Raw genomic sequence first — 25,036 nt, 5'->3', positions numbered from 1 at the left:
GCACTTTTACCTCTCTTAACAATATAATAAATCTCAGTAAAACTTTGTAAACTTAAAACAAGGAACTAAAATTTAACTAAGCTCAAAGGTGAAAACATATAGAAGTATAATTCAATTGATAAAACAGAAATAAATATATAAATAATGAATTAGTTTTTTTTTTTTTTAAATAAAATCTTATGCTACAAAAAATATGTTTTTGTTATATAAAAAATTAATAGTTTCATTTTTATAAACCATTTAAAACGTATTGCTTAAAACTTAAAAAATGCAGTTTTTCAAACTTAACACATTTTCCTTATACTAAACTGTCATTTAAACAATAAACTATATACATCAAACTACCTTCAATAAAATATCAAAAAGTTTTAAGCTCTTCTATGGGGCATATATACATGTATTTGATATTATCAATTTGAATAAATCATAAATAGTAAAAAGGAAGCAGCATAAAAATAAATTATTTAATAAAAAACGTATTTAAAATATGACAAAGTTATTAAAATAACTGATTGAATTTTTCAAAAAACAATGTTTTGCTTTGTTTTATATTGTGTTATTGTTATAAAAATATTAAAAAGATTGTGAAGTTTTTTCAATAACTTTTAAAATCAAATTTTTAGTAGTACAAATGTAAAGATACTTATGTTCTATTAACTTATAACATAAACATGTTTAAAAATCGAAGTCTTACAAAGTTAAAACATTTTAGTTTCAAAATTATAACTTTTTTATTATACTTTTTTCGATGAAGAACACTAAAAAAAGTTTTCAACGTAACAATAAATTTTAGTTACAACAACTTGTTTATAGTTTGATAATTGCTTACTTTTAAAAATCTAATAAATGCTTACACTTAGTCTATACCAGGGTTCGGCAAAATGCGTAATGCCAACTATATCTGCGGCCCGCGAGCATGTTTTTTATTTAAATAAAATGCGGCCCGCGACATAAAAAGCTGCGGCCCGCGAAAGAAAAAATCTGCGGCCCTCTAGCATGTAAATATAGCCCTTGAACATATAAATTTGGACCGCTAAACAAAACCATTTTTTAAATTGGCTTTTTCGAAAAAAAAAAAAGTATTTTTATTAGTTTTGCTTTTAAGTACCTGGATATCATATAAAAACCGTTTATTATCTTCACTGCTTAAGCTTAAATATGTAAAATAAGACAGAAAGAAGTTCTAGCAGTTTTTCTTTAAATTTTAGACTTTGATTTTCCTTTCAAATAACAACACCTTGGAGTGTATACAAAAGCTTAGGTACTTGGATTGGAAAGTTTTTTAGCTTGAGTAAGTTGACAATGCAATAAGTAATTTATTTTGTATAAATGTTTTTTATGTGCACAAACATTACAGTGTTTTAATAAAATGTCAATTCTTTATAATTTAGGTCTTTGCTTTGACATCTGACGATAAAATGCTAAATCTGCCTTGAAAATTGCAAAGAAACATTTTAAAGAAATCAAAAAGTATTTACTAAAACTAAAATATGTTTATTAATTTGTAAACTATTTTGTTTAAATGGCAATGTTTTTCAATTTCGGCTTTTTTACATTTTTTTATCTTTTAAAAACACTGACTGGTTTGATGTAACTGATTTTAACTTTTTTGTTTCAAAAAGTTGCAACCAGGAAAACTTTAAGTAGACTATTAAATTATTTAAGTTATTATATAAGTTTTGCTTGTATTTTACTTAACTTAACAAAATAACTAAAACTTTAAACATGTGATGTGCAATGTATTGAATATATAAAGATTATTTTCAACAACTTAAAACAAAATAATAACTAAATAAATAGAAATTGATTATATAGAAAGTATACAAACTGATCCACATCTGTTTTTTTAGCTTAGTTTTTTTACAGATGTCAGTGAGAGTTGCATGTAAATGACTACGTGAAATGGCTATTTACAAAATGCAAAAGACTGTAAGAAAGAGAAAAAACAACACTATATGAAAACAACACTATAAGAAACCGAACTAAAAGAGGAAATGGATATCAAACTTTATTAGTTGTTTTACTGCATCACTGTGTTTGTAGTTGATCTTTTATTGTTGTGTATCGTGTAAATTTTTTTCAAACACAAAACGTCCGATAGATTGCTTATTTCATTGTTAAAGAGTTAGTTGGTAATGAAAAGAACAAAGTTGTTGTATTAGTTAAACAAATATATAAAAGTAAGCTGAAGTTTTGCAGATATTCAAAATCAGATATTCGCATTTTTGAACAGATATTCGCTATAAACAAGTTTTCTTAAAAAATTAATGGAGCTTACAGTTCTTATTTAATTTAGACAAAAAACATCTTAAACGATTCGTCTTGTTTTGTGGATATTACATTTTTGGTTTAGATTGAAAAAATTCATAAATAGAAATATTTGTTTGACCTCAAAATTCAACTAGTTTTTTGCTTGTTTATTCTGTATAAACAACTAAGTTTCGTAAAAAATTAATAGAGCTTACAATTCTTTTGAAAATTTAGACAAAAAACATCTTAAACGATTCGTCTTGCTTTTTAGATGTTACATTTTTGATTTAGATTGAATAAAATCATAAGAAAAATATTTTTTCAAACCTCAAAGTTCAACTAATTTTTTGCTTGTTTATTCTATATAAAACATCTAAGTTTCGTAAAAAAATAATGGAGCTAACAGTTCTTATTCAATTTAGACAAAAAGTATCTTAAACGATTCGTCTTGCTTTGTAAATATTACATTTTTGGTTTAGATTGAATAAAATCATTAAAAAAATATTTTTTTAGACCTCAAAGTTCAACTAATTTTTTACTTGTTTATTCTATATAAAACAACTAAGTTTCGTAAAAAGTTAATGGAGCTTACAGTTCTTATTTAATTTAGACATGAAAACCGACGGAAAAATTGATTTGTTTTTAGGTCGTAACTTATTTTAATTGACTTACATATAATAAACAAAAAAATATTAGCTAAACTTTGAGGTCAAAAAAATTTTTTTTTAATGATTTTATTCAATCTAAACCAAAAATGTAACATCTAAAGCAGTGGTCGGCACGGTGTACACTGGTGCACACTAGTGTACGTAAATATTTTTTTAGGGTGCACGAGACTTTTTGGGTACATGTAACTTATTTTGGGGTACATGAACTTTTTTTTTTTGCGCAGACTCTAAATTATTTTTTTTTTTAATCTTTCTACATTTAAGACATATTCAAACTTCATATCTAATTGACCATATTGTTGTTAATAAAACAACTATTTTTGTACTCTCCTAGTTCTATTCTGTTACATTATGTAAAAATTCTTCCCCCCTTAGCCGCCCAAAGAAAAACCGAAGTGAGCAAATCTCACAGGTTCTTAAAACAAAATAAAACAGTTAGTATTCTAATAATGTTTAGTTTTATTAACTTCTTTTGTTTAAAAGCGTTTTGCTACATTAAATATCACTATAATAATCAGCTTAATCAACTGATATTTGACAAAAAATTAGTTAGGCCAAAAAAGTTCAACTATGTTTTACTTATAATAAAATTAAAGTATAGGAAGGGTCAATAACATCAGGGCTGTCACATACTTAGCTATTTAAGAATGATTAAGTCTAGTTTTAAATCATGAAAAACCTAGACCAACTGAGGCTAGTTTTAATATATTTATAAAAACTCAGTTTGACTGAGACTAGTTATAAATTTATTGAAAATCTTGGGTTTATTTTGATATCTTTTAAAAATCTTCAATGGTTGCTTTACTTGAAATTTTTTAATTTATACTTAATTATAAATATCTAAAAAATTCTAGATCAATTCAAGATTTTCATTGTAATTTAAATTAGTTTTTTGCTTATATATACCACTCTTTAAGGCTAGCTTGTGTACAAAGTCTAGTTTTTAGTCACTCAGGATTATTTTCTGACTCAAAAAGTGGTTAACATGTAATAATGTCAAACTTACTTGTTAAATTTTAAATACTAAAACTCTTAAATGTAATAAATTAATCTAGTTACTATATTAGACCTGAGTGATACAAGTAAAATATTGTTGTAAAAATTAGATCATCGATATTAAAAGTTTATTGAAATGGATAGGGTAAACTGTTAACCTAAAGTTAGCGTGTAAAAATTAACTGGGTGTTACCAAATTGTTAGTAAAAAAAAACGATTAAAGGTGTTACATATTCTTAAACACTAGCGGCGCTAAAACATGCAAATTGGGGTGCACAGAATTTTAATTTTGTGATTTAGGGTTCACGGATTCGAAATAGCGTGCCAACCACTGATCTAAAGAGCAAGACGAATCGTTTAAGATGTTTTTTGTCTAAATTTTCATAAGAATTGTAAGCTCTATTTATTTTTTACGAAACTTAGTTGTTTATACAAAATAAACAAGCAAAAAACTAGTTGAATTTTGAGGTCAAAAAAATATTTTTATTTATGAATTTTTTCAATCTAAACCAAAAATGTAATATCTACAAAACAAGACGAATCGTTTAAGATGTTTTTTGTCTAAATTGAATAAGAACTGTAAGCTCCATTAATTTTTTAAGAAAACTTGTTTATAGCGAATATCTGTTCAAAAATGCGAACTTTCTGATTTTAAATATCTGCGAAACTTCAGCCTCCCATATATAAATAATGATAGAATTAATATTAAGACATAAGTATTATATTATATAGTTATTTTATACTCTAAAACAACAAAAAAAATTTGAAATGGGCCAGGCTCTGGCCTTATAGGTAGCTAAATATAACTAAAACCGGTTAAAAATAAAAACTGACTAAAACTAAAACTGCGGCCTGCATGAAACTTTAAATTTAGCCCGCGAGAACCAATTGCCATCCGACCCCTGTTTTAGAGTGAAAAGGTACTAAATTTAGTCAGAAAATAGTTTATTTTTGTCAACTAGTTTTTAATTAGAACTTTTTTGCTCATGTAAAGTTATTAATAAATTTGTTGTAGTATTTAGTTTCTTGTAGTTTTTTTTTTCAAAATTTTATAGGAATTTTTCTTTCTATAGATCTTGAATTTTGCTATTAAGTTTGATTTTTGGTTCATAATAAACTTTAATTAAGTGTGGCGTACAACTCGATGACCATGAGGTCCTTTAGTACATCCAGGTACTTGGATCAAACTTTTTTGAGTGTTTTCGTTTTTTTCAATAAACAATAATAATTATGGGAACGGGTCACTTTTGCACGAGCGTCACTTTTGCATGAAGGGTCACTTTTGCACGAGGGGACACTTTTACACGGCGTCACTTTTGCACGCAGGGTCACTTTTGCACGGCGACATTTTTACACGTCAAAACTATTGCACGGCGTTATATTTTTACGGATTTACTTATGAACTACGAAAATTTTAAACCATCAGTCAATTTTGAAATGAACTTCACTTTTGCACGCTTCTAATTTTTATTTTCTCAAATATAGATTTAATTTTTTTTTTAATCAACATAAATAATATTCGCTTTTAAACGAAAGTTGTTTTGAATGAATAAAATGTGGTAGTTTTTTTATGAAATTTGAATGTAAAGCTTTCATAAATTTATTTTTTCAAAAACTTATTTTACAAACTAAGTTTCGGTCAAAGACCTCGTTAGTGCTTAAATAAAGTTCTTAAATAAAAGTTTTTATTTGAAGTTTTACGTAGAAAATATAATAATCTACCACAATTCATTAATTTATATTTTTAATCTTAATTTAAGTAAACTAGATGAATACACAATTATTATTTTTAAATAAAAACAATCTTGAATACTTTAAATAAAAATAATCTGAATCTCGTTAATTTTTAAACAGAAAGATAAACTTAATTTAGTAAGGCTTTAAAAAACGAATCTTAAGTATTATTTTTACTCATATCTCTTGATGTTATAATTAGCATTATGTAGTTGTTAAAAAAATATTCTAATTTTATTTTAATTTTAAACAATTGTTAAATAAAATAAAGATTTAGTTAATTTATGAAGTGTAAAGGTATTTCAAATTTTACTTGATTTTTATTTTTTATCTTTATTTTTTATTTAGCGTGAGAATGAAAAGAGCAATAAAATAGCGCACTTTTCATGATTTAAACTTGGATTATTTCATTACTATAATGTTGCATGATCATGATAAGCCAATGAGAGAGTAACATTTGGAAGTTTGAATGTATGTTCAAAAAAAAATATACAATATAAGTCTTCAACCGCTGCAATATTTCAATAATGAGTCTTGGCAGAATTCATTTTTTTATCGGTAAGTTGAAATATAGAAGAAACTACCAAATAAATTAGTTTCTTGCAAATATTTTAAAAATTTTGATTAAAGTTAAACAAGTTTTATCTGAATTACATTTGTGTTAGTAAAATTAATAAGTAATTTTTATCAACTATTGATTTAATTTTAAGATTTAGCTTAGTTTATAGTTCTATTTTATTAGCAGAACATTTACTCTATTAACAATGAGTCATTTTTCAATGTATTTAATGATTATTCATCTGGCCAGTCTATTGTTAATGTCCTTGCAGCGTTAGATTTTTATTTTTGTTGTTAGTCAATGCATTTAAATATTTAATGTTGATCGTTTTACATCAAAGCGTAAATAAATATAAGTTTGTGGTTAAAATTTTGCTTTTTATGTTAGCCTATAAATTTTATAACAAATTACGTTTTTGTCTTTGTTTTAATAAATAAACTACTTGTGTTTATTTTTATTTTTTTCTTTATGTGTCTTTCAGTTTAATTGGTCTAGGTTTTAATGCCTAAGTCCATCATATGAACAATAAACTTGTAACCGTATAGTAAAATATATAAAAAGGCATAGTTGTTGATTAATGTATTAAAGTTAAAAATAAACTAGAACAATTTACTTACACTTAAAGTATTTTTTTATCGTAATTTCTAAATAAATTAATTTTTTTGTCCCTGGTATTTCATCTTTTCGTTTGTTTGTTTCTAACATTAACTTTTACTGCTTAAGATTGTTAATCTTTCTATTTTTTTTCCTTAAATATAAGTATGTTATAAAATTTTAGTTTTCAGTTTCTTTTTATGTTACAGGTTTGGTACTAGCTAAAAATATTTTTACCAAAATGAAAAATTGATGTTCCGTATCGAAAAAGTCATCGTGAAAAATTGACGCCGTGCAAAAGTGAGCCTGCGTGCAAAAGTGACGCCGTGCAAAAGTGTCCACTCGTGCAAAAGTGACCCTTCATGCAAAAGTGATGCTAGTGCAAAAGTGTCCCCTCGTGCAACAGTGACCCTCGTGCAAAAGTGACACCCACACAATAGTAATATACATCTTATCAAATACTTCATAAAATATAATGAAATATGTTTACGTAACTCTACCACTAGCAGTTTACTTATTAAAAACTTAAAGTGCACACAATATAGTGTGCAGTGCACGTATATATTTGTTTGAGGATCACTGCTTTTAAAATATACTTAGTTTATGTTTTAAATTTAAATCTACTTTTAACTATTAAATTTTCGGAATATTATCATACTTTTTTGTATGTTTGTCTAAGCTTACGTTTAGTCAATGTTTAAGTTCTTAGCCTATTATTAATAAGTAAAGTAGTTCTAAATTATAAGCTAAGCCTAATAAAGTTTTAAGTAGTATAATTTTAATGGTTATCAAGCTTTATATAAATACAACTATCAAGCAGAAACTTTTCTACAAAAAAATTTGTTGACAAATACAAAATACAGATTTTTTAAATTTCTTAGTTTTTTCTATGTCTACAATTGAAGAAATAGTTTTAAATATTTTCTAACTTTGGACTGGTTTTTTAGATCCTTAGTTTTTTTAGACAGGTTGAAATGGAGTTTTACCTCATAAAAATAAATTTTAACATAATGTTACAGTTCAAGATCAGCTTTACAGGAAATAAATGACAATTTAAAAACTAGTTATGTATTTTCATAATTTTGCGACAGATTTTAATATTAAAAACAAGCTCATACAACTTTTAAAACACAATGAAATGTATGTAATATGATTGATTTTTTAAACTTAAATACCCATAAAATTTTTATTTTATTAATGACAACCTAATCTAACTATGATCCAAAATTAAATCTGTTTAAATAATAACTAATATATAACGTTAGAATTTCTAACTGCTAAAAAATAAAAGCTTACGTTTACCTAGTGATCTACTAGATCAGGGGTCGGCAAACTGCGGCCCGCGGGCCAACTGCGGCCCTCGAAGTGTAAATCTGCGGCTCGCGAGCATGTTTTTTATTTAAATGGAATGCGGCCTGCGAAAGAAAAAATCTGCGGCCCGCTAGCATGTAAATGTGGCCCTCGAACATATAAATTTGGGCCGCTAAACAAAACTATATTTTAAGTTAACTTTAAAAAAAAAAAAACTGTATTTTTATTACCTTTAGTCCCTGGATATCGTATAAAAATCGTTTATTATCTTCATTGCTTAAGCTTAAATATGTGAATTAAGACAAATAGCAGTTCTAGCAGTTTTTTTTAATTTTAGACTTTGACTTTCTTTCCAAATTACAACATCTTGGAGTTTATACAAAGGCTTACGTACTTGGATTGGAAAGTTTTTTAGCTTTAGTAAGTTAACAATGCAATAAGTAATTTTATTTAGTATAAAGGCTTTTATGTGCACAAATATCACAGTATTTTACTAACATGTCAATTCTTTATGATTTAGGTATTTTGCTTTGACATGTAATTATAAAAATGTTTCTTTCATAATTATTTTATCACTATAGTGAAATTTGCAAAGAAACATTTAAAAGAAATCAAAAACTATTCAGCAATTTATTTTTTTTGATTTGTAAATTACTTTGTTTAAATGGCAAAGTTTTTGAATCTTGGCTTTTTACATTTTTTTTATTCTCTGACTAATTTGATGTAACTGATTTTAACTTTTTTGTTTCAAAAAATTGCAAACAGGAAAACTTTAAATAGATTATTAAAGTATTTAAGGGTTTTAAAAGAAAAACTTAGGGTGTTCAAAATTAAATTAATATTATAAGTTTTGTTTGTATTTTACTTAACTTAACAAAATAACTGTAACTTTAAACATGTGATGTGTAATGTATTGAATATATAAAGATTATTTTCAAAAACTTATAATAAAATAACAACTAAATAAACAGAAGTTGATTATATAAAAAGTGTACAAAGTGATCCACATCTGTTTTTTAAACTAATTTTTTTCAGATGTCAGTAAGAGTTGCTTGTAAATGACTACGTGAAATACTATCTAAAAAATACAAAAAACTAAAAGAAAGAGAAAAAACAACACTATATGAAAAGAACACTATATGAAACTGAACTAGAATAGGAAATGGATATCAAATTTTATCAATTGTTTTACTGCATCACTGTGTTTGCAGTTGATCTTTTATTGTTGTGTAACGTGTAATTTTTTTTCAAACACAAAACGTCTGATAGATTGCTTATTTCATTGTTAAAGAGTTAGGTAGTAATGAAAAGAACAAAATTGTTATATTATTCAAATTAATATATAAATAATGATAGAAATAGTTTTAGGACATAAGTATTATATCAAATATTAATTTTATACTCTAAAACAAAAAAAAAACATTTTAAATGGGCCTGGCCAGACCCTTATAAGTAGCTAAATATAACTAAAACCGATTGAAATTAAAAATTGACTAAAACTAAAACTGCGGCCCGCATGAAACTTGAAATTTGGCCCGCGAGAACTAATTGCCTGCCGACCCCTGGTGTAAATTAACAGAGTAGTTGCCAATAAAACTTTTATTTATTTATTTGTATTCAGTTCTTGATATTATAAACAGGCTGCTTAAAGTTTTAGCGTTAGTTTTCATTCATATTTATCTTCTACGAATGATATAATTAACGATTCTAAAACACTCGCCTCACTAGCAGCAAAACAAACAAATCCTGTAAACCGTTCTGTCTGAAAACACATTTTAAATCAATTTTTTAGCAATGAAATTTTGAATTATAAACACAAAAAAAAGTTTGTTGTGCAGCTGATCTACAAAACTTAATACATCATTTAATCTTTACATAACTTACGAACTAATAAGGCTGCTTACAACATACAAGCATAATAAACAAGAAGAAAGCTTATTGTGCTTACAAGCAGATTGACTAACTGTTGATTTCATAAAAGCTTCCTGCTTATTAGCTGCTTGGTAATGAGCAAGTAGGTAGGCGTAAAGTGAACAATAAGTGCAACTTGCTTACTTTGTTTGTTTTAAAAGTAAATAAATTTAGTTTTATTTTGAAGCTTTTAAAAGCAGCGGATCGCCTAATTTACAAAAGATATGTATATTCAAAATGTTATTCTGTACAGTGCAGACCAAACTATTTACAATAAAAAGTTTAACTAATTATGGAAAGATAATTATACCTAGTTTATATATACAATATAAAGTATTCTAAAAATTACTTTCTGCTTCTACATTACATACTTCTTGGTTGTTCTATCTATTTTTAATCATGTTATACTTATTTGACTTACGAAAATAAAACTAATCCTATAAGTTTTATTTTATTGAAAACTGTTTGTTCACTTAAGACTTGTACAACTTTTGGCTTAGAATCATGTGGCTTAGACTATTTTATTGATAACTATTTTATTGATAAACCTTTTAATTAGCTTATTCTAAGTAAAAATAAGACTTTTTACTTTTTTAAACACTTAAAAACTTAAAAATTTTGGAACATTTATATAACTTTATCACTGTAAAATACAAACAAATTTTAATCTTTAAGATAAATTCGCTTATTTCTGCTTACTTTTTTGATAATTCAAAACTTAAACTTTTAGCATATAGTTCTTAAACTTAAAACTATTCTGTTTAAATATTAAACATGAAAATACAATAGCGAGTCAAAATTTAATGGCGTCAATACTGCACGGTGCGTCACATTTGCACGGCATCACTTTAGCACGGTAGGTCAGTAAGCACACCGTCACTTTAGCACGAAGCGTCATTTTAGGATGCTGCGACATTTCTACACATCGTCATTTTATCATAAAGTGTCTGACTAAAACTAAAACTGCAGCCCGCGAAAAATTTTGAAACTTGAAATTTGGCCCGCGACAACCAATTGCCTGCTGATCCCTGTACTAGATCAACTAATAAGGATCCGGCAAGATCCGGATTCTATGCATTTTAACTTTTAATCTTTATGCAGTGTTAAATAGAGATCAAACTTAAAAACATTAACTGTTATAACACCAATAGTTAAGTAAATAATGTTAAATCATATATCTAGATTAAAAAAACACGATGTTACTTTTAAACTTTTTTATTTTGAACACTAACATAAAAATTAAACGTCGTAAAAAAAAAAGGTATAACAATTACATTTATACGTAATCTCAGCTCAAACTTAAGATATGATTTCAAGCTACCTATACGATTTCGCTTTAATTTTCTACCTAATATGATGTAAAAGAAAAATAAATTATAAATAAATGTTAACATGATTAAAAAATTACATACTTTAATTAATTATTTTTTTATAAGCTTAAAATAAACTTTTATATACAAAGTTTAAACAAAAAGGTTGATATTAACTATTAGCTTTAATTTTCTACCTAATATGATGTAAAAGAAAAAGAAATTATAAATAAATGTTAACATGATTAAAAAATTACATACTTTAATTAATTATTTTTTTATAAGCTTAAAATAAACTTTTATATACAAAGTTTAAACAAAAAGGTTGATATTAACTATTAGATATATAGCGACTATTAAGATATATAGTAGTAAGTAATTTACTTATTAAAATATACTCATATCCACGAATTAAGCTACAGAGAAAACTAATCTAGCTTTTTAAAGAAGTATTGAACATAAAAGTTTTTCGCCGGTCTTTGGAAGCAATCGATTTTGCTTTTGCTTGTACAAGTTACCAACTTAAGAAAACAACCTATAAGAATAAACAGAAGATGGAGGTACCGAAATATACTTTCTTTGAAACCTGGCGAGGTGTGGGTATATTTTTCTTGTTTGGCTTCTACCAGGATAAGACTTCAGCTTCTTTAATTTGTTAAAATAAACTATATTTAGCAAAGAGAATTCTTAATTTCTGTCTCAATCTCTTAATCAATTGAATCTTTTCCTCGCTTTCGTGAGTTGCTGAACTTGTATTTGTTTTAAACGTGGAGTAGAACGATGAAATATAATAGGAAACATTGTTTGTAGATAGTTGAGTTTTAGGATTGTTAGGCGGTAATGGAGGAAAGTGGCTACTTTGACCACTTATTATTTTATTGAAATGATTATAAATTCATTATTTGGGTTGTCTACATTTTTTTAATGTTTAAAACAATACGATTTACATTAAGATTTTTTAATGAAACAAAAAACAAGAACGATTTTTATTTTTTGCAACTAAATGAAAAAGTAAACCTTGAACATATAACATCTATTGATTTTTTTACCCCATTTAAAATAATAGTTATATACAGAACTAAACTTTAGTATTTTTTATTTGTGACAGTAATTTTGTAATTTTCTTCTTAGTTTCTTTTGTTAAACTGTGAAGAAGTTGGTGAAAAATATTCTAAGAGTATTTTAGACTTAAGACTTTTTGATTTGAAAAGCTTGCTTTATTTATTAATATATTTAGATGCTAATTTTTTTATATTAGATACAGGAATTAAACTGATTATATTATTAAAGTCGAAAAACATCACAAACGATTTTTTTATTTTGACTTACGCTTATTAAATAATATACAGGGGTTCCAAAACACCTAGTAGTTTTTTATAAAAATTGTCAGCATAAAAGTACAGACATTAATCAAATTTTGCAATATGCACTTTTTTAGTAGATAAAATCATAAAATTCATAGCATAAAAATCACAACTCTTAAAAATCATTTCATTTGTCGAGTTGCACACCATGGGTACCTTTTGGTACCCACGTCTTGTACAGGACAAAAGAAAAATTAAAAGAAAGTGTCTAGTACTACGTAGTTTACAATAAATTTGATTCCAATTAAATTGTTACAGCTGAAGAATGGAAAATTGCTAGCCACATTATTGAACGGCTTGAATCTTTTTACATAGTAAAGCAGCAGTGCAGTTGAAACAACGCTTTACTGTGAATCATATTACCGCATGTAGAAGGGCTGATTTTGAAAAAAATATTAAAGCGAGTAGTCGACTAGGCTGAAATGGTTCTACAACCTTAGCAACCTTGGCATAAAATATAGAATAAGATTTTCAAAGAAGGATGTTTGCTACAAATAACTCACACTTAAACCTTCATAATAACAGCTTATAGTTAGACACAACAGTTGTTAATTCACGTTTACGACTTTATTTTTTCCCTCCTAACTTTTGTTCATAAAGTTGGTTATTTACCTTTTTACTACTAATTTGATAACAATAATAATCAACATAGTAAAAATAAAAAAAACAAATTTCAATGTGTAGATACAGATATTTTTTTAAACATAGAAATATTTAAAAACTTGCTATAATAAAGAAATAGTTTTGAAGTCAATTCTTTCTATCAAATTTTAACCTTTATCTTTCTTTTTGTAAATACTTTTAATACCCTTGATTAACAATACTATAAATATAAACGATACTTGATATTTAAGACCTAATTTCGAATAAGCTTAGATAAAAAGTAAAATGTTTGTACTATAAATGTTTAGTCTACATATGACAAATTTTACTAACTATAAATGTATTTTTTATATTAACAGGTTGCATAAACTTTTTATGCTTAAGTTAAAAACTAAACTTTTTGATTAATTTATTTTTTACTATGCGGTTATACTTACATTAAAGTACAGGTTTTAAGGTTTTAAATATATAGGAATGCTATAAGCTATGAAGGTTAATTATTTTTTACGAAAATTTCACAACAAAAACAATAATAGTCTTTACTATCTTCTTGATGTATAACAACGCAATTTGTTTTTTGAATGTATTCTCGACAAGAATTTTCAAATTACACTTTTTTTAACTATTATTTACAACATCTTTACACTCTAAAAAAAAAGCAATTATTTAAAGCTGATTTTTGTGGCAGGAAACAAGTTTGTAAGAACTTAATGAAGATAATCTTTATGTTTTTTTTAAATAAAGAAGTCAGGAAGTATAGAAAGCTTTTCATTAAAATTTAAACATAAACTTATTTTTTCAGCCCTTTTAAAGCTCATTAAGTTCAAAGTAAATCAGCTCTTGAGCTTAAAAAAAAAATTCGATTTTATCTATGGAATCATACGCAGTTAGATACTACAACAATTTTGCTGCAAGTAACGTTTGCAAATTTATTTCTTAGTTCTTGACGTCAAGTTTTTCAAATCGGTTTTCTATCACGATCCCAGCGAATCGTAATCGTTGCTGACGTCAGCAACTCCCGATGACGTGTCACTGCATATGTCGTCACGTGATTTGGATAACGCATCAAACAAAACACTCTTCTGACGCAAAACAACTAGTTTTGTGGTGAAATTTTGAAAGTTAGAGCACTGATTTGGTCCATTCATTTCAATTACTTCATCTCCTTTAGAATAAGAACATATCAATAACTCTAAAACTAAATATATGTTACAACAGTTATGTAAAAATTTTATATATTGATTATCTATGACAAACTTATATTTGCTTATCGTTTTTCGAAACTTTTTTCGTTATTTCAAACAAAAGCTACGATATTTGTTTTGGTCTAACAAGCTTTAACTCTTTAAAATAAACTTCTGAAAAACAGTTTTGTTTGTTTAGCATAACAAAAACGTAAACAGGCACCTTTCAGAAGTCCGTTGTGATCTTCATCTACGAAATTTCTAAGTCCAAACGCCGTCTTCACCTGCCGAAGCTTCAACTCGCGATGGTCAGTTCTGCAGGTGACCACCAAATGGCCTGTAGCGTCGTCGACTGCGGAACGACCGGTGAGCGTTCGAAACAAATTCTTGTCCTTCAGCTGCTTCCGCGTTCTTTCGCACTTCTCATTGCTCGCGCTAACTGCCAGCTGTTTCGTTTTGTGACATGTTTTTGTTGGTTTTTACTAAAAAAACTGCTTAATTTTTTTAAATCTTTGAGTTAATTCAGGTTTGCTACCACCGATTAGAAATATATATCAACTGTTTAATGGTGTAAAAACTATTACATATATAATTATTTTGTTTTTTTTTCGCAAAAGTAATTAAATCGACGGTATTGTACAAGATATTTTTCACTCGAACTATTTTCAGGTCAATTTATTAGTAGTTTTTCATGATATTTGATTTTTATTAAAATCTTGCAGTCGCTTAAAACGTTTTATAAATTAAACTTTATAAACAAATTAAGTTTATAAACCTTGTTTACAAACGGTACATAACTGTGTTTTAGTAATTAGTTTTATTCTTCCTACTGCCTTGTGTGGACACTAAATACTGAACAAAAAATTTATTTTAAAATTATTGGTAAGTTTTTATGTTCCTTTAACTTAAACTTACTTCTTTATTAATACAAATACATTTCATTACCCTCATATTTTGAGTATGACGTTGATGTTTGACTATTAATAATTGTGCCTGATGTATAGCAATATTTGAGTTTAACTCTCGTAATTTTTCATTTTCCTCAGAAGTTGTTGAATCAAAAATTTTAAACTTGTTTTGAGCCATAACAGGAAGAGATAGTTTTCTTAATGCCGGATTTCCAGAAGAAGTTAATTTTCTTTGCGTCACAAAAAGTTTAGCTAAGCTTTTCTCTTTGTAACGAATGTCTTCTTCTAAAGATCTGTACAATCGAGAACTTATTAGTATCTTAAATTATTTGTCTAACTATCAACTATAAAGTTTTATTGTGTTCTATAATAACTTTAAATAATAACTTTTTTTACTTTCTACTACTTAAAAAAAAAGTTACGCTAAGAATTACTTTATAGCGTTTTCAATCAAAGAACAGTTTTCTGGTGGCTCAAGATGTAAACACAAATTATGACTATACTCATCTAATCCCTCTTCCAAAGTACTTCGTAATTCTTTTATCTGTTCATTGAATTTTTGGACGATACTCTTCAATTTAGTCACTTCGTTCTTTAAAGTTTTGTTCTCATGTTTTAGTTCCTCGATCTTAAATTAAGTTATCAATTAAAATATAAATCGTTAATCAATTACCATTATATTTAATACTTGTTTAAGTACAATAAGCTTTATTTAAAAAAAAAAAAAATTTAACTGTAAAAACCTATGCTAAATATCTATATGATTTAAATTAAAAAAAAAAACATTTTTACCTCGAAATTTCGATTAAACAGTTCGCTTTCTTCGCTTATGTTACTTTGGTATGAAATTATTGAAGAATTACTTTTTATAGTAGACACCTGAAATTAATTAGCTAATCTAAACTGTAAATAAAACTACATAAGAACAAAAGGTAGTTACTTTTTCGCTAATTCCCACAGGTTTTGACCACCTTCTCGTAAATTCATCTGAGTAGTTTTAAATTATTTTATCGCAACAGACTACTTAAGTTATTACAAAATATATAATACGTAACACTTACAATGCAAATTCTTCATTTAAACTTATTAGTTTTCGTAAGTTCTTAAGCATTCATCTAATTTTAGTCATAGCTTTTAACTGAAATGTATTTTAAAACTTGCCTAAAACATAGTGACCAAAATCTTTTTGAGGTTGTAAAGAGTTTTTTTCACAAACAAGTATAGAAATGCTGCTATTCCAATTGTAGTTTGTTTCTTCTGTTATGTCTTTTAAACCTTTTGAGTTTATAACAATATTTAAAAAAAAATGTCATTTAAACTTAGGTTCGGAAACTTTCCAGTAATCTTTGTCAGCCAAACTATAGGACTTAAGACTAACTACTATCTATGGTAAAAAGGTTTAACAAGTTTTATTTACCAAATCAAAACAGTTAAAACTCTACTAACTGCCATCGGGAAGAATCTCACATAGAGCAAAGCTTTTTTCCGTCTCCATACCAAATTTTTTGTCGAATCTGAACTTTCTCAACACCAGTTTCAGTATGTGCCTGACGTCACGAGACTTCAATGAAAGTTGAACGTGTTTCGCGCGAACTTCGTGACCTTTGACTCGACAGACAAACTGTTGTGCGAATAAAAAGGAAATTTAATTTAATTGGTAATTATTAAAATATTTTCAGCATTACAAACAAACAGCTATAGTACTTTTTAGTAAGCTAGCTGTTTTTAAAAGAAACTTGAAAAAAGTTCCTTATAGATAAATAAAAAAGATAAGGTTTAAGTTCACTTTAACATAATTTTCCAATAAAAGTAAAATATAGTTTTTAATCTATAAGTTAATTTAATAGTCTTATATTACAAGTAAAATGTTCAGCAATTGTTTAGTTTTACTTACACAACCAAAAACTATTTATTTTCTAACACACCTCTACAGGATGTACTAATTATTGATTTACGTCGTGTACATCTATACTATAACCTATTTTACTTTACAGTATTGATTTTTTTCATACGTGTTTCAGTTTCTAGTGAATTTTAAGTAATGTTTTAAATTCAAAACAGAAATTATTGTACTATAAAATTTTATTTACACTTAACCAAGCATTTTCAGTTTAGAAAAAAAATTAAAGTATTTTCAAAAAAATAATAAAAAGTAGTTACATCAGTTTTTTACAGGTATACCTTTTTTATTTATTAACTTAAAATGTTTCTAAGAAAATAATTTAAATCTAAGCATATTTAAAACTAAAATTGTAAACGTTTTAATTTACTGCGTACTAGTTTAAAATCTTACATAATAACTTTTTCTTTCTTTTTTAAACTTGTAATTTTACAAAAAAGAACTACACTTATTAATTAGATTTAGAATCTTAAAAAAATACTGTTATAGAGTATTTAATACAGTTTTTTACTTACTTAAATATTAGTTTATAAATCACCGAACTTAATATGAAAATAAAACTAATTTCATACATTTTTCAATATATTGTTTAAAAAAACTTAAGTACTTCAAAAGAGCTGAAAATAAAATTCCTTTATATCATTTTCAGCCTATCTTTGTTTTGTTTCACTTAAACAAGCTAAAAATTATAAACAAATGTTGTAATTTCAGTATAGATAACCATTATTTTTAATATTTGACTCTGACAGCACATATCGAAGATGTTTTATTAATTGTTTAATCATTAAAAATTTCGAACATAAAATGAAAGTAAGCATTTAATGTTTTGTATGTATTTATTTTAGAAGGTGTTTGCTAATAACCTTAAATTGTAATTTTTCAAATGTTCCGGTAAAATACTTTAAGTAGCCTTTCAATGAATAATTAATGTTTTGAATTAGTATATTTTCAGATGGCTTCTTTTAAAGTTATCTCTAAAAAAAGAATCAAAGTATCTAAATTTTTAAAACCATTTCTTTTTATCCATTTGATTAATCTTGCAGTTTCTAGAAAAGAAAAATAGAGTTTTGAAACTTTTAATAAAGCGTTTAGTTTAATTTACGTTATAGTTAACCTTTTCAGGCTTTAACTACAACATTAGTGTTCCTACGAAATCAATAAAAAGCTTATTTAAGACAAGGTTATTAAGAATACACTGATCTCATTTGATACTTCACAAATTAAATTTTAAACAATTTCATGCTGTGTTCAACAAAAAAAAAATTAAGCGATAAAACAGTTTTTCAAAATAACTAAAAAAAGCATAACGTTAATTTTTCAATTGCACAACTTTATATGTAGCAGCATGTTTTTAGAAGTACATACAGAAAAAGTTAATTTTACTTTTAAGTATTTAAAACAAAATATAAAACCCTGTCCTCATGAGTAGTAACAAGATTTTTAAAATCAGTACTTTATTAATACAAATAAGTGTTGAAAATAAAGACTACGTGTTTGTTACTCAGTATATAAAAATTTTTTATGAACTTATAGTTTTACTAAATATTCACATTTTACAAAATTTAGTTTGTTTATTTAACATTTATACATAAGTACCTCTTCTGGTGTTCAAAAACTCAAACCAGCTGAAGTGTTCAAAAGTACTCTCAACTAAATGTAAGTTGCATGTTGTACGATTATTTATTTTAGACTGTGTTTGAGTCAGCTTTTTTTTTTCAAAAAGTGTGCAACGTTAAACAATGACCTTTTTTGTATTGACTTGTATTGAACAAAAACAACTTTTAAACTTCCCTTATCCGGAAATTTAAAAACAATATGTTCTGTATAGTTAAATAATTTTTTTAAATCATCATTAATCAAGTTTTAATATGTGGTCCACTCAAATTAAAACTTAATATCAGAATAGCTAACTAAAAGTTCTAAAGTAGAAAATGTTGGTAATTTAGCTTCATAAACTAAATAAAAAACTTGACACAACGCACTACAAAACTTAAAAAACATTTTAGGGTTATTTTTTACACCTCGCTAATTTATTATCTTGATCTTGGTAAACAAAATTAAACTAAAATGAGCTTTAAACAAAAAAATTTAAGTTCAAACTTACAAAAATACATAATAATTATAGAAATTTGTATGTACAACTTTAATTGCAACTTCCAATTTAACTATGAACTAAATTAAATTGCTATTAACTGTTTAAATGTGTTGAACATTTAATTTTTACCTTATAATAAAAAACTAAGAATACTGTGAAAAAAATTACAATTAAAATCATAACACTCTACTTACTAAATAAAACCACTATAAAAAAATACACTGTGTAAGTTATGAAAAAAAAATGTATAAAATTCTGACATAAGATATTAAATTTCAATATAAAAAAGTCAGAAACTTCGAAGTGTGACTAATATGTAACCTTTTTTCCACATAACAAATTATAAATATTTACAAAGTTATCCAACCGATATACTTAATAAACTAAACAGTTTCCGCTTTATGAATGTCTATATAATGTCAAAGTATATATAAGATTACAACAAAATAAAGTTTTATGTGCGCTTTGTCGTTTAATACGGATTTCGTTATTCGATTGGTTGGTAATGTATTGCCTTTCAAAGGATCTAAATAGTAAATGAATGCGTGAAATACGTAGAGAAAACTAGTCATATTCTAAACACCTGTGAAGAGAAAATAAACCAATTGATCAAATAAGTTCCCAGATTTTTTTTGTAGTTGCCATAGCTTTTACTATAAAATTTTTATCGTAACTTTCTTTTTTCAAATTCCTGAGTTTTATTCGATTGCTTTTTTCTTAATTTTTTAAAAACTTTTAAATGTTTATGTGTAGTTTTTTTTCAAACATTGAAGACAACACAAGTAAGAAATTAAAAAAATGTGTCTATTTTTTGAACAGTTATTTTATAAAACTATAAATAGTTAATATAGCTAATATAATACATTGAAAGTTCTTAAAATTTTCTTACTTAGTTTAAAAATAAACTAAGTAATCAAAAACCTGTAATACAAAAATCAGACATTTAAGTTTAACATATCGATCATAGGAGTTCTCAGTTATATATTAACTATTGACGACTAATAAAAATGTGTTAAATCTGAAAACAAAAACACTGTTGTCAAACGCATTTTATTAATCGTTTTTCAATAAGTTTCAAATATTTGTTCAAGTTTGATTTGCTTCGTATTTTCAATAAGGGTTTGTTTTATATGTTATTGTTTTTAAACAATTTTTAAAAATTTAAAAGAAAAAAAGTCTTAAAGTAATATGAATATCGTTTATTTATTTAGTAAATAAATTCTAAAACATATTCAAAGCTTTACATAGCTTCTACTTAAATGTCTAATTTTTTTTACCTTTATAATAACTGCCTCGTTTGATCTAATTTTTTCTACTTCAAGTCTTCTTTGGCACCATTTAGTCTCCCCACTGTTTTGCAAACTCTTCATATAAGTGTCTACTAGTGACTCGTCAATCAACAAGTCACGTGACAATGGCATCATGCTTCGTCTTCTTTCTGTGATCAGTTTATATTATCACAACGGTAAACTAACACAGATAACAATTCGGTCTGTACCGAAATTAGTTTTTTATTGAACGACAAAACCTTTTCTTAGGATTTGGTGTTTGAAAAAACCTTTCGGTTACCGTATCATACTTCACGGATATAGTTTAATATCGTGTATAGGACTTACAACAAAGTCAAAAGTTATTCAAAGTATTTTTGGTTTTATTTGTGCTTAAAAGTTACTAAAAACTGCTAACATATGATTTCGACTCTATGTAGAGGCAATCAAAGCATTTACCAAAATTAATGAATTTTTCAAAATTATATTTCATTAAAAATATGTATAAGTTTACCATTAACAATGCAAGTAGTTATGGGGTAAGTGACTTCTTTTATTTTGTATAGGTTTACATCGTCAATAATTAACATTTTTTCAAGTAGTCTTTCAATTACTTCTTTTGACTTCGACTCGTATAAAGCTTCAATCTTTACGGGAGTAAATTCACCTGACAAAATATCAAGAGCTTGAAACTAGCTAATTTTCATATATAAGTGAATATAAAGCTATTTAATACTAGTACATATCATACTTGAAAGTTGAAACGGTGTAAGTACTGTATTTTTAAGATATTTAGAAAACTTTTTAGACAAACTAAGACTAATTTAATACGTAATTAACATAATTAACTTTATATCAACAAAACATATATATAATTGATTTTTATAGTTCTTAAAAGTAAAAATAAAAACTTTCAGTTAGAAAAAAAGAAACAGTTTTAAAACCTTTGTCAAACTTTCAAAACCTTATTCATAACAATTGTATTAATTTAATTGAAACACCTTAAAGCGTTTTACTGTCTCATATCATTAAACAGTAAAAATACGTTTTATTTTGAAAATATGTTTATACATAATTTAATGGGTTTTAGTTCCAATAAACATATCAAAGTATTTAGAATGCATTGAAAAAATTATTATTTCAGCCTTACAAGTTTGTCCCAGTTATACGTTCTTTTATGTTTAATATAAACCACTTACAACTGCTATAAAAAATTGTGGTGAGACTTAAATTAATACAACTTATAAAAACATCAATAAAAAATAGAACAAATAGCACAGGAACAAAAGTTGTTCCTTCGTTTAAATAATAAATGATAAATAATTTTGTACAATACTTATTGAAATCAATTGTATATTGTAAATAACCAGTTTTTTATATCTCAAATTAGACATTTATCAGGTTCTGTTATTTTTAATAAGTCGTTAAGTGTTTAAATTTTTGTTTAAGTGTCAAATGTTATTATAGCTTAAAATGTCATACTTTTTTCAAGTATGTTCAGAATTTAGTTTTCTTAAAAGTATATATTATTTCATAACATTTAATTTATTCAAAACTGTCAATGTAATTTTCTAAAAAACTGTCCGTTTCAAATATTTTTCTTTTTAACTAAAACACTATCGATGCATTTTGCTCATTTATATTTCATAGTTCACCACAAATGGAACAAAAGCGTTTATAAAATCATATACTTACAGCTAAGAAAAAGGCTTTAAAACGCACTTAAAATTGTTTTTGATGAATAAAAGCTTGTCCAAACAATGGATTAAAACTTTTCAGTTGGAACACTTATCAATCGACATTACCTTATCTTATCTTGGAGCACCCTGCGCTACGTTTGCTTTCACTTTTACTGACGGTTTCCATGGTAATCAACCAAAATAAATTATTCTGTCGCGAACTTTGCGGTTTGTTAATTTTAAGTTGTTCAAAATTTAATTACTCTGCAGATAATGGAAAATGTTGTTAAAATAAGGGTTTTTCCAGCAATTTAAAAGTTCGTGAACCAAGAATTTTCCACAAGATACAAAGATGATTGAAAACAACAGTAATAAAATAAACTAAAAACAAAACTTAGGTTTTTTATGACAAACTCTAAACAACCTATACTTTGAAAATAAACATAAAATTAGTGTTTTATTGAAACACTTTTATATTATTTAGTTCTAGTAGCGTTGGTTTATTTTAAACTGTGTTATAAGTAAAAACACATGTTTAAGTTCAAAAGTTTTACTTATAATAGTCTTATTAAACAATTTATATTATTTACATTTTTTGTTTTTTATTCCCTGTAGATGACTTAATTTTAAGTTTGCGACTAAAAAAGTAACAAAATACCTTTTTGCTAAAAAAATAAATTGTGAAGTTTAAGTTGATAAATAGTGTTGTAGCTTGTAAGGTAATTTTTTATAACGCTTTTTCGTAAATAAAAGTATTCATAAATTTTATAACCTAACTTAAACATGTTTTTAAAGTTAAGTAAGTATCACAACAATGTAAACTACTTTTATAGTTAAAATTTACGAATTCCTTAATACTATACAAACTAACCACTATTCTTAAAGTCCGTATGCAAAACAATAAGCTCTGGTTTAGTCACCACACCTTTTCTTCTTGTCGGATTCACAGTTTTACTTTGGTTGTTGAATTCGTTCGGAAACTTAGCCATTTTGAGTTTGAACCCCGTCAGCTTGCAGTTCTCTGGTCCTTCGCTCAACCCAAAGTGTCCGAAGGAAGTCATGGAATGACGTTTTGTTTTAGAATCGTCATAAATTTGTGCTTTTTCAACGTTCAATTTTTTTCTGTGCAACGGGTCTGTTTTCTTTGACCAATCAGAAATTTGTGGCTTAACTAAAGTTTGTTTCTTTTTGCTGTCCCTCTTATCTTTTTGATCGTTGTTTACAACAGAATAAAATAATTTCGAAAATAATCCAGACTTTGGTCTACTATCTAAAATAAAATATAAAAATTATTGATGTTGTTATTATGAAATTACACTAAATATAAAAATGTTAAAATATATTTTCAAGCTTAAAAATTTAACAAACTAAGTATTGCAACTTTGACAAAAAAAATAAAATTTTGTCAAAAATTTATTTTATTCCTCTTAAGTTTATTTTACTTAAATACATAGACTTTTAAAAAAAATTTTTTTATTTTGTATATTAAAAGCAGTTTCTGCATTTTAGTAATAAAAAAACAGTGCATTTTTTGTTTACGAATTTATTTATAGCAAAAACGTGCTTAACTTTTACTGTTTAAAAAGACAACAAAAAAACTTTCTAAAGCTTAAAATTCTTTGGAAATTTTATCTGTTTTATTTATTAACCAACATGAATGACGTACAAAAGCCGACATGCTAAAATGTCACGAATATTCTAATTAGACAAAAGAAAACTTTGTTTAATTGAAAAATATAATGAAAACTGACTAGTACGACGCTTGCTAGCAGACCTATGTTTGACTGGCTGGCAAGTCATGTTTATTTCATCCGGCATGTAGGTATGCAGCTGATTCACCGTTAAGTTTATGTTTTCTGGCTGCGATCTACTTCTATGCATCGTTGCTTGGTTTTCATCGTATTTAGACTCTCTTTTCTATATTTTTTGGTTTCTTTATACAACTTTACTTTACAAATAAATTTACTTATATCTTGGGTTAGTAAGTTATTTAAAAAGTATCAACAGTTTTATAAGACATAAAATCATATAAAGCGAACATTCAGAATAGGACTGTCTAACTAACATTTAAGCGTTTGGTTTCTTATGTTTAATTTCGAAAACTTAAGTAAAAAATTTACTTTTTTTTTTAATTTAGAGTAAATAGTTAAGTTACAGAACTGTTTCGTGTAAATAAACACAAAATCAAAAAAATTTAAAAACTAACTCTATACTTAAGCATTTTTCCTTCGTAGTAATCTTCTAAGCCAAGATAACGGAAGCTATTTAAGTCTGAATGACAAGAATTTTTTTAAATAATGAGATAATCTATTGGCACTTCCTACAATTTGGCAATAAGCCTAACTACACTTTGTAACTAAAATGTTTTTTGTTAAAAAATTGGAATTTTTTTTTTATTTCGTAAACTTTTGTTAAATTAAATTCTAGTTAGAATTTTCATCTTTTTACAAGTAAAAATATTTTTGTTTAACTATTTATTTTGAGTAAGTTTTTTTGTTTGAAAACAAAACTTAACTCCAACTATTTAAATTAGCTCGCAATTTTAGATTATTCAAGAAAAGTTTTGCATTTATCATTTAAAAAAATTTGTTTTAACACAAATACAAACTGTGTAATATAGTTTAATTTTTTTAAATATCTAATATCTGCTAAAAAAAGATAAGTAAAGCTGTTTTTTTTTCTTTTATGAAGTTTTTTTACAA

The 25,036-nt window shown here is 25.9% G+C and overlaps 1 protein-coding gene across 1 annotated transcript; it reads right to left on the bottom strand.

The window, feature by feature from the left end:
• Positions 1-13,922: 13,922 nt before the first annotated feature.
• LOC145832594 (uncharacterized) lies at positions 13,923-24,601 on the bottom strand. Its single transcript, XM_082939903.1, has 13 exons — positions 24,541-24,601; positions 24,086-24,251; positions 23,206-23,604; positions 21,170-21,322; positions 20,665-20,825; positions 16,839-17,013; positions 16,554-16,667; positions 16,333-16,379; positions 16,185-16,271; positions 15,827-16,020; positions 15,430-15,685; positions 14,708-14,930; positions 13,923-14,465 (listed from the first exon to the last, which is right to left on the bottom strand). The coding sequence occupies exons 1-13, from the start codon at positions 24,553-24,555 to the stop codon at positions 14,275-14,277; spliced, it is 2,181 nt and encodes a 726-aa protein (XP_082796029.1). The 5' UTR covers positions 24,556-24,601; the 3' UTR covers positions 13,923-14,274.
• Positions 24,602-25,036: the final 435 nt, after the last annotated feature.

The sequence above is a fragment of the Thalia democratica genome, chromosome 1 (assembly GCF_965202585.1).
Source record: "Thalia democratica chromosome 1, ktThaDemo2.hap1.1, whole genome shotgun sequence".
NCBI classification, from domain to species: Eukaryota; Metazoa; Chordata; class Thaliacea; order Salpida; family Salpidae; genus Thalia; species Thalia democratica.
Note: the sequence above shows the minus strand (reverse complement) of the source record. Positions and strands in the feature narration are given on the sequence as shown.